At 37.3% G+C, this 10,989-nt stretch overlaps 1 protein-coding gene and 1 pseudogene across 4 annotated transcripts; both read right to left on the bottom strand.

The window, feature by feature from the left end:
• Positions 1–3,332: 3,332 nt before the first annotated feature.
• Positions 3,333–8,725, bottom strand: LOC122072897 (disease resistance protein RUN1-like). Of its 4 annotated transcripts, none has more exons than XM_042637332.1 (6): positions 8,448–8,725; positions 7,614–8,139; positions 6,397–7,504; positions 5,549–5,827; positions 4,395–5,435; positions 3,333–4,176 (listed from the first exon to the last, which is right to left on the bottom strand). In XM_042637332.1, the coding sequence occupies exons 2-6, from the start codon at positions 8,126–8,128 to the stop codon at positions 3,430–3,432; spliced, it is 3,690 nt and encodes a 1,229-aa protein (XP_042493266.1). In that variant the 5' UTR covers positions 8,129–8,139; positions 8,448–8,725; the 3' UTR covers positions 3,333–3,429. The 4 variants fall into 4 exon arrangements, with proteins under 4 accessions (XP_042493266.1, XP_042493265.1, XP_042493262.1 ...); XM_042637331.1 differs by having other exon boundaries at positions 7,614–8,336; XM_042637328.1 differs by having other exon boundaries at positions 7,614–8,351.
• A 1,038-nt stretch (positions 8,726–9,763) lies between these two features.
• LOC122074300 lies at positions 9,764–10,703 on the bottom strand (annotated as a pseudogene).
• Between the last annotated feature and the right edge of the window lie 286 nt (positions 10,704–10,989).

The raw sequence follows: 10,989 nt of genomic DNA on the forward strand, positions 1-10,989 counted from the left end.
TATATCCTTATCCCAATTTTTATGCATCCTTTTTTTTGGGGGGGGGGGGTAAAGAATGATTAAGGATAAGTTATTCAAAGACGTGAGAACACATAAATTCATCAACCATGAAGTGAAAATTGGCTTTCTTCATACATGTCATTAATAGTGTCTTACTACAATGTTGACTTTCTAGAAATAAATTGAAATGAAGATAGAGTGAAATAAGAGGAGGTATGTAAAATATCCTCCAACACCGCTTTCAGATAGAGAGGCATATTTTGCAGAACTGGTGAGGTAAGTATAGTCTATTTCCACCATAAGTTGTTCAATGCAATCTAAAATTGTCTCAAGCAAACCTGATAATTGAGTTGGAAGATAAGGGGAAACCGAAGGGGGAGAATTTGTGATTTTCCACATGAATCACCTGGCTTTCCCCCAACTAATGCCATCAAATTAGGGCGAATCTTTTTCCACTTTTACCTATCCCTAACCTTAAACTTGGTAACAGTTCAGAAAGGGTAATTGCGCAAGCCCCAACACCCAAAAAAAAAAAAGTGATTAGCTATATTATCTCCAACCATGGTTTCCTCATGCCATGTGTCATGAGACTTGATGGATGCTTACTTCTGTTATCTATCTTATTATTATTTTTTAACTATTTTTATTTTTTCTTTTTTCTTCTTTTCCTGTTTTATAAGAAACAAATTCTCAATTAATTTCTATGCACTAGAAAACTAAGATTCTCTTCTTCAACCCAATCTCCCGATACTCTTTCTCTTTGCTGCTCATCTCCAGAATGATCACCTTAATGGTGTGTGCAATCTATGTTGGCTGTCAAACGCATAACAATATACTAAACGACTCGATTTTCTAAAATAATCCAATTACACTAAAATTCTTATTTGTCATACTGTAAGGTAATTGAGGAACTCAAAAACCATTCGTATGTGATAATTCGGAAGCAAGATGTTAACCTCAAGATTGTTCTCAATCAATACCAAATGGATTGGATTTGATCGAACTAGATCAGAAGAATTTACCCTTGTTTCTAAAAACAGAGAGAGGTTCCCTGAAGGCAGTGTGTCTTACACCAGCCTATGGGCCAATGGGGTCATTAGTAGAAGCTTCAACTGCGGTGAAAACACTACCTTTTAGGCTTATTTCCATCACCCCAAAAAAAAATTATTTTTAACCATTTTTCTTTTTTATACCTCAACAGTGGATTGGTATTCAATTGGTGGATTGGTCTTGATTGATTTTTAAAATCATGTTTATGAGTGGGGATTTGAAAATTATAGAATCCTGTGCAAGAGAGGAAACCGTAGTTGGAGATATACTTGATAGACTCCCCACTTCTAAAAGTAAATCTACAATTTTTGTGGTGGTAGATCGTCTTTCAAAATTTGCCCATTTCATTCCTCTCTCTCTCATCCATATTCTTCGACATCAGTGGCTCAAGTGTTCTCTGACAGTATTTTCAAACTTTATGGAATACCCAAGACTATCGTTTGTGATAGAGATCCAATCTTTACAAGTGTTTTTTGGAAGGAATTATTTCGTTTGCAGGGTATAGATTTCAACTTCTCATCTGCATATCATCCTCAAACGGACGGGCAGACGGAGGTTATGAACCGATCGATTGAGATGTATTTATGATGCTTCACTAGTAATAAACCAAAAGAGTGGGTTCGTTGGGTCTCTTGGATTCAATATTGTTATAATACTAGTATCCATTCAGCAACAAAGAGGACTCCTTATGAGATTGTATGTGGTCGAGCACCTCCCACATTGTTGACATACATTCAAGGAACAACTCAAGTGGAGTGAAGAACTTGTTGATCGTGATCAGGTTCTTAAGGAATTAAGAATTCAATTACAATCAGATCAAGACCGCATGAAGAAATATTATGATCTTCACTGAGTGGAGAGGAGTTTTGACATAGGTGATTGGGTTTATTTGCGTCTTCAACCTTATCCGTAGGTGTCAATTTCGCTTCAGACCTGTTGCTTATAAGCTAGAATTCCCACGGGAATAACAGATTCACCCAGTTTTTCATGTGTCCTATTTAAAGAAGAGGGTGGGTGCAGTCGTACAAGTGCAGCATGAGCTTCCTACCTTCCATGAGAAAGAAGATGCTATTATTGCTCAACCGCAAGTAGTGCTGGATAGCCATATGCATGAACGGCAAGCCGAGATCCTTGTCCATTGGAAGGGACTTTCACCATCAGATGCTATATGGGAGGATACGCTCATTAGATTTATTTATTTATTTATTATTATTATTTTTTTTTAAGGTGAAGGTGCTAGTGTGGATAAGTCCTCGTACGTACCGTATTTGATCTACACTTGGACTCTATTAAAAATAAAAAACTAATTACAAGAGGAAAGAGATTAAATAGAGTCTAAGTGTGGATCAAATATATCTTATTCGAGGACTTGATCCGAACTCGTCCAGTTGTGGGGCCGTGGGTAAACTACCTTTTCTTAATAGTAGCCAAGTTTATAGGTTACGGATAGGTATAAGTGGAAAAAGATTCGCCCTAGTTTGATGAAGTTAGTTGAGAGAAAATGTGGCGATACAGGTGGAAAATCATAATTAAAAAAAAAAATCCCCTCAAAGGAATGTGTAATCCTCAGATTCTCCCTCCTTCCTTTTACCCCATCTTTATCCTTGTTCATCAGTTCATCATGTAAATATTCACAAGTATGGAAGAAAAATAATATTTAATGAATTTCGGGTAGGTATGGTTTCTTATCCAGTTATATTGGTTTCCATGCTATCCGATTTGAATTTGACGTCACAAATCTCTAATCCGAAACATGATCAAAATAAACTCATATCGAGTTTGACCGATTCAATTTCATTGGTTAAGCCACCTTTTGACATCCTTGATATCTCCCTGAAGCTCAGACCGGAAATCAAACAAGAGAGAGAGAGACTAATACTATAAACTATTACATAGGCCATCAAACACAGCTTCCGCATACTCGTAAGAGTTTGAGTTTCACTCCGTCTCAAACATTATCACCACTTATGATGGCCTATCTTCTCTTATTTTGTAAGAGTTCCACTCATTATTAATCTCTACATCCTATTTACTTCACTAGAATTCCATATGATATCGAACCATATTTTTTCATAGAGTTTGTGTTCTAATATAACTACTCCTACTAGATCTCCTTATCGATAGAGTTTCCAATCATGTGGATTCTTATCTAGATCCTATATATAGACCATTAGGTTGTAATCTACTTGATTCAATTTAATATAATGCAGTTCCATTATTCAATACCGCACATCACAACATAGAGAGCGCATGAGAAATTGAACACAAAATCAAAATCCATCTTCAGAGAAATTAATGAAGAATGCATTAATTATGTGGTGTCTATAATGGGCTGGTAATATCCATAAATAGGAAATGGGTAACTGGCCGGTGGACGAACTACAGGCCAATCCTTAATCTTCTGGTAAATCCTGCGGCGGGGACGCCCTCATTTTGGCCATCACTCTTATTTCTCTCATCTTCTTCAACGTGAACCAATTCTGATTCTACGTTGTGGTCACTTTTAATTCTCTCATCTTCTCCAATGTGAACCAATTCTGACACTTCGCCATCCACAACAAGATCATCTTCTGAATGCGACATTAAGTATTCCAACAGTGCTCGCTCAATATCTTCTGGATCAGATAAGTATCTGATCAATGATAAATCATCTAATTGGTTCATCTCCTCATCTGGGCACTGAACCAGCAGGACTCCACATTTCTTCACTTGCAAACTTCCTCCATGGCCACCATTAATTTCTACTGAAACCTCCACTTGATCCCCCACTTCAAAGTGAGCACCAAATCCAACTTTGTGTATCGAGAAACTCAGAAGCTCACGAATTGTAATATGGCGAACCAACAATATGTCTTGACCTGGTCGAAGTGGAAGTGTGGACTGTGGAAGTCCAGGAATCGGACCCCATTGTATATCTTTGGTTTTATTCCAGATCACAGGGTAACAAGAGTAATTTCCAGGTCCTTCCACAGCTGAAAAAACAGCAGATACATCCAACCCTTGAATCTTGCAATCCGAACAGTCAGATGATACCTCAAAGGATACTGAAGACTCCATATTTCGATGGCTCATCCATTCCGGAATCTCACTTCCAGTACACCAAAATTGAAATTCCCTATGTATATCCTGATCCATAAAATGAATGCATGATGTTTAAGTATATTTATACAAGAAAGAGAGAGAGAGAGAGCCCCAAGGGGTACCAGAGTTGGCAAGGAATCTTCTCCTTAGGAGACGTGAGCCACTTATTGTTGGTCAGTATGAGCTCGCAGAACTAGTCAAGCTAAAGCTTGGATACCCATCATTAGCAAAAAAAAAAAAAAAGAGGGAGAGAGAGAGAGAACCTGGAAAATGCTATTCTTCCTCAAAGTGTTCCCCAGATGGTGGCACCCTTCGATGTTGTAGATGCCTGCTTGTACAGAATGAGAAGTTATCATGCTCTGGATCTCCCCTCTATTGACAAGCAAAGTCGATGTGTCACCTTCTACAAACAAAGTAAATAAACTTGCTGAAAGCTTTGGCAGTGTTTGAGACCTCCTCTCACAACCTGCCAAATATAGGCTCCAAAGTGTAGGAAGGCAACTTATTTCATCCGATCTACTACAGAAGTAATCATAGTTCATAACTAAATTTTTCAAACTCTTCGTGTCCTTAAGTTCTACTCCTGTAGAAGAAGATGTGGAACCGTTTGGAAATGACTGTAGTCTCTCACATCCCTCCAAATTAAGAAAGATAAGTTGAGATAGATCATTGATGTTGGATGGTAATATTTCCATTGTTGAGCAACCTCCTAGATCCAAAATCTTTAAACTTGATGGAAGCTCTGTCATTAGTTTGAGATCACTACAATTTGACAATGTAAGTGATTCAAGACAAGAAAGAAGTCTAATGCTGTCTGGCAAGGTGCACAATCTGTTCCCATCCAATCTTAAGGTCTTCAACGATGGCAAGCTCCATAAATCATTAGGAATGGTATCTTCTGATAGATTGCAATAATTGAGATTTACTGATTTCAAAGAGCATAAACCACAGAAAGAAGCAGGAAGCAGCATAGAAGTATGCTTTGTTCTAATAAGTGAGCTGAAATAACGTTGAGGGAATGAAAACCATGAAGTAGATTGCACCTGGTTCGAGCAACCACGGAGATTGAGTACTTCAAGAGATCTCAACATACCAATGCTATTTGGAAGCTTCATAAGGTTATGGCAGTTATTTAAATTCAGGACAATAAGCTTCTCAAGATACCCAATGGATTGGTGAACCTCAACTAGACTTTCACAATCTTCAAGGATCAGTTCCTCAAGATTGGTGACTTCTGAGAAATTGGGGGTTTTTGTTAAGTATCTTGAATGACTAAGGTTCAGGATTTGCAACCTTTTAAGCAGCTGCATAATAAAAAAATTAAAAAATTTTAAATGTGAATGAGGATGAACAAGTATCTATATATATAAAATTCAATCTAAATAAAGAAAAAACGTAATGTTATTTCATTTATTACCTTGATTTCCTTCCAAACCTCTTCGAGGCTGCTATTTTCCATGTGAAGAACAATAATCTTCTCCATATCAAAATTGGCAGGTATAGATTTCAAAGGGAATCCATGCCAACAAAGCCATCTTAATTTCTTAGGTAAATGTTCATATTCTCCCCTTAGGTGTACATAATTGAGATGAAGCAGTCTTAGATTATGCATGTCTACAAATGCTTCAGTATGAAAACACACAATATCTTCAAATTGAGAAATGTTTAACATGATGCCTTCCACAGATTCGGTTCCCTGTTGACAAATAGATTTGGATCAGTAGATTCTAATAAACAAATACAGCATCTACACATGCAAACACACACCAAAGTAATGCAGGAGGAGGAACACCAAAGAGAGAGAGAGACGTCTGTGCTGTTGATTTAATAAAAAGGCTCAAATCTGTCTCTAAAAGAAATAACCCCAACTGTCTATCCCTTAAAGATCCTATTGCTGACATAGAAAGACAAAAAAAAATCATTCTTACAATAAAAAAAGAAATAAATAAATAAAAATTTTAAAAATTTAAAATAAAATTAAAATAAAATAAAATAAAGAAGAAGAAGAAAAAGGAAGAGCGTTTCCAAAGCAGCGGTGCAAGGGCAATCTCCCACGCCTATAGTTAGCAAAAAGGAGACTGGAAAAAATTAGAAGTGAACGGATTTTAAACAATGCAAAATTTTGAATGGTACATTAATAAAATGGTCGTACCAGTTTTTAAAAAATAAGAGGGATTTATGGTCCTTGATTACTCAGACCACCTGTGCTCTACCGAGTTAAATAAAACTTTTGCCAAAGACGAAGAAAAAGGTGTTTGCTCTTACCTTATGTTTCATCAATACATCACAAACATCTTCTTGTGACCACAATCTTGTACGTCTTCCAGGTTCTTCAGGAGATTCTTCATGAATAATTTTCTTGGCCATCTCTCGAAGAAGATCATGCATCCTCAGTTTATTGTCTATGTCAATTGTAATAAGAGATCTTTGAATGAGTTCACGGATTCCAATAACTGGAAAAAGATCGCACCCATCTAGTATTTTAGATACATAGCTTTTGTCCATTCCAATAAAGAAGCATGCAATATCAAGGAAAATATCCTTCTCTGTGTCATCCAAATCAGAAAAACTTAATCGAAGTGGTTTTGGTATTTGATCACCAAGAGTACTTTTCAGTTTGGCCAATGTGTTCTCCCATTCAGGTAAGCTTCTTTTTCCTAACATTAAAGAACCCATGACCTCAAGAGCTAATGGAAGTCCTTTAACATTACCAACTATCTCTTTTGAAAGCTCCTTGTATTCAACTGGAGGAGAATTATTGTTAAATGCATGCCAACTAAAGAGTCGGAGAGACTCATGAGAGTCCAACTCCTCCGGATGATAAATATCACACACTTCAGCCCCGTTTAGAAAATGTTCATCTCGTGATATAACAATGATTTTACTTCCCATGCCAAATGAATCACGTTCGATAGCGAATGCATTTAACTGGTCTGAATGATCAACGTCATCAATAACAATAAGAACCCTTTTGCACTGCAACCTCTTTTTGATGACATTTATTCCTCTAGCAACGTTACTTATTTTAAAGTTTTTCTTCATAAGGACATCAGAAAGGAGTTGTTCTTGTAATTGAATTAGACCAGTGGGTTGTTTTGAGACTTCTCTAACATTCTCAAGAAAACTGCAGCCTTCAAATCTATGAGAAATTCCATTATATACAGCCTTCGCAATGGTTGTTTTACCCAATCCACTAATACCACAAATTCCTATGAGACGAACTTCACATGAAGTACGATATATGTATGAATTCAACATCCTTGCAACACGGGAATCTATTCCAATGAGATAACTAGCGATGTTCAATGGTGATCGACTTCGTTTAATTGAAACAACATTGTCAACAATTTTTTGGATTAATTCTGCCTCCTGCCTGCAAGTAATAATTCATATAACAACTATAAGGACTATAAACATGTAATAAGATTGGATATCTACCAAGACTGCATAGATTTGGAAAGAAATTTGGTTACATTTATTACCCAGTGGAAGCGTGGAGATCCCAACCAGAAAGATTAGCCACTAAAGTAAGAGCTGCCCTCCACCTCTCCACCTTCTCTTTTTCCTCTTCTTCTTCGAAACTGGTGAACGCTTGCTCTAAACTCCCGTTCTGTTTTCGCACATGCGATGGATCCACATCACAGAAAACAGGGAAAAGAGTTAGACCATTGCTGCTTCTGCACTCAACTATCTTCACCAGTTCATCCAAACAACTTATAGAACAAACGTATTTGATTGAGAAAAGGACTATGGCGATCCTTGATTCTTCAATTCGTTTCTCTCTTTCTCCTCCAAGCTTTTCTTCTTCTTCTTCCTCCTCGTCGCCATCTCTGAAGGTGTGAATCCTATTTTCAACAAAAGCTTCGTGGAGGCCATCAATGATGATTTTGTTCTTCTCATCATCTTGACTGAAAATACTCAAGAAGACATCGTAATTCCATCGAGGGATACTGGAAGACGACGAGGACGAAGCACCAAATTCTCGCTTTCTCTCCATTGGGAACGTCTCTATTAGAAACGAGTTGCAAAATGATATCTTGTGGATCAGATAAATCGTTCCACAAAAAAAATGCTTCCAAGAGAATACGATTGAGTACGAATCGAGAGAATTTCACAGGGCCCAAAAACCCCCAAAACTTCCAGGGAAAAGATTCAAAAAGGCTTCAACTTCAAAAGCTTCAGTGTTTCGGAGAGCACTACTTGAACTGAACATGAAACCACTTACAGAAAACAAACAAATAACTCTTAAAGAATTTAAAATGAAGCCCAACTGATAAGCAAGCGTAAAATAAGCAAATCTCTTTCTCTTCAGTTACCTCAGTTGATGAAACCTCGACTTGGGGATGCTTGAAGAGCGAGTAGAAGACTAAAATCATCGACAGGGAAAGCTGAAGGCTCTAGAGAAGAAATTCGTGCTCGATGGAGTTTCCGAATTCAGATACCTCAAAAAAACTAATTGGGGATTCTTTCTCATATTTGGGTGAGATTTTTCTGGCTTTTATCGTTGAAGATGACTCGAGAAATGCTGAAGCTCCACAAGAATAACGAGTAGGATTTAGAAGAACAAGACAAAATCAGAAGGGCCCTCTTCTTTTTTTTTTCCCTCCAGCTTCTTTCTTTTCTTTTTTTTTTTTTTTTAATGGAAACAAATCGCTGGAACTCGTCCGTACGCCTGCCAGCAGGTATGGAGAGAATGAGAAAAGGGTAGAAAGAGATAAAAAATGTTTTAATCATCTGGGTTAAAATGTTATTTTATAACATCGTTTAACAGATATTGACGGTAAAAATTTAAGTCTAATTTGATAAAAACAGAGAGGGTATTCTGATAATACTTATCTAAAGATGATGCAATAAATTACCCTCTACAATATAAAAATCTCTGATACTTTCTTTTTATTTCTATATGCCCTAGTCCCGTGTGATAGAGAATTATAGAATCAGAATTAAGAACCGACTTCTACCAAAAAGAAAAAAAAATTAAGAACCGACAGACACATATTGATTATTAAAAAGTATATGGCAGGACGGCCCTGATGACCTCAAAAGTAATTGCTTTATTGCTACTTTATTTGAAGAATAGTGTTCCTAACCAAAAATAAAAAATAAAAAGTAGTGTTTGAGTCTTTTTTTTTTTTAACCAAACACTCAAGTGGCCAATCTTTTTCTACCAAAAGATTGGCAATCTTTCATCCCTAGAGTGGATCTAGTGCATAATGTATGTTGATGTACGATATCTTGTATTCTATCATAATTTAATCCACAGAGTATTAATGCAAGTATCTCGACAAGTAGGACAACGGTCCCATTAGCCAATTAGTGAGTAATGAGAGTTGCAAGGGGAACAGGAGGCCCCCTGCATAGCGGGGGTGTAGGGGGCATAGCCCCGTTCAAATTTTTTATTTGATGATAGTTTTGTACTTTTCAAATTAAAGTTTTTCACTATATATTTATAGCAAGGGTTTTTTTCTTTGTAATGCAACCGCAATACTATGAGGTGTGAAGACGAACATTGTAACCCTATTCTCTATTGATAATGAAGCAGGATCTAATCTCATCGAGGACGTAGGCAATCTGGTAAAACCTCGTAAATTTGTGTGTATTGTTAATTTTTGTTTTTCCATTATCTTCTGCATCATTTTAGAGTTGCGTTTCTACACATGCATTGGTTGCAGTCTCGACTTGAAGAGCAGTGCCCCAAAAGTTGGACTTTAACAACTGGGTTTAAAAACACACAAATCTCATATAACTGAAAGCTTCTGATAAACAGAAAATAAACAGAGTATTTCAACATGGATGACAAAATTTCAGATTCCGAATAAATCCTACCCTCAAACTTTCTCCATGCAACCTGAACCTGTTGAAAGATCAGAATTACATGTGGCTTGGATGCCTTGTATGTGGTCTTCAGCTTCCTAGTCGGTGGCCTGACCTTCCTGAACACCAAGGGTAACTTGATCTTAGCATTCTGGGATTGCTTGGTGCTATCTCTCTTGCAAAGGTTTGCCAAGAGTGTGGCAGTTTTGATGATTTGAATGCAAGGGAACCTCACTCTGTGGCGAGAAGCCATTTCATTATACATTGCTTCAACAGTTCCGTTTAGTGTCGCGGTATTCCTTGTACATGTTGTGATAACCAGTCGGCTTTGATAACGCAGCCAAATCCCATTGTTCTTAATCTTGGTAGGATTCTTCTCGAAGATCTCATTGATTGCAAACACTTGTCCGTTGCTCTTCTTGACTTTCTTGAGCTTCCTCAAGAAATACCAGAACTTCGATTTTGCACGAACATCGTTCGTAGCCCAAAGTTTCATCCGGTAGATCTTCGGATGATCATCCGATTCGGTAGGGAGTGCTCTACCGACCACCTGGTACTGGTGAAACCTGAAAGTAACCATTTCTGCAACGGAGGGATTTTTGCAAAACCCTAGAAACGCCTTCTTCTTCTTCCTCCTCCTCTTCCCCCTCCTCCCATTCAGACCATTATGTTGCTCTTTGGACGGAACAAGAACATTGCCCTCTTAGATTGCTTTCTCGCCCACAGAGATGATGAAACAAATATTGAGAGGGTTAGTGGAGAGAGAGAGAGGGGCGGTTAGTGCATGAGAGAGGCTAGGGCAGAGAGAGAGAGACGATAGAAGCAGGTTTGTGCGGGAAAGGGAAGCCGGGAAAATCAAAAGTAAAATTAATAAACCTTTCCCGCTTCTAAAATCCCTAAATTTAAAACTTTTTTTTTTATAATAAAAATTTTAAATACATACTTCGCGACCAAAAATTATTAACCGTTGCTATGAACTATTATCAATTCATTGTATATGATTTTTGACAACGATTGTGTTTTTTACCGACACCAGATACAAAT

This window comes from Macadamia integrifolia, chromosome 3 (assembly GCF_013358625.1).
Source record: "Macadamia integrifolia cultivar HAES 741 chromosome 3, SCU_Mint_v3, whole genome shotgun sequence".
NCBI classification, from domain to species: domain Eukaryota; kingdom Viridiplantae; phylum Streptophyta; class Magnoliopsida; order Proteales; family Proteaceae; genus Macadamia; species Macadamia integrifolia.

What these genes read in the sequence shown, in the direction of transcription:
- LOC122072897 (XM_042637332.1), bottom strand. Translation starts at nt 8,128, where the DNA reads ATGGAGAGAAAGCGAGAATTTGGTGCTTCGTCCTCGTCGTCTTCCAGT. An exon ending in AGGTTTGGAAGGAAATCAAG is followed by an intron (nt 5,436 to 5,548) that starts GTAATAAATGAA and finishes TTTATTATGCAG; the next exon opens with CTGCTTAAAAGGTTGCAAAT. An exon ending in GGAAGAATAGCATTTTCCAG is followed by an intron (nt 4,177 to 4,394) that starts GTTCTCTCTCTC and finishes TTTATGGATCAG; the next exon opens with GATATACATAGGGAATTTCA.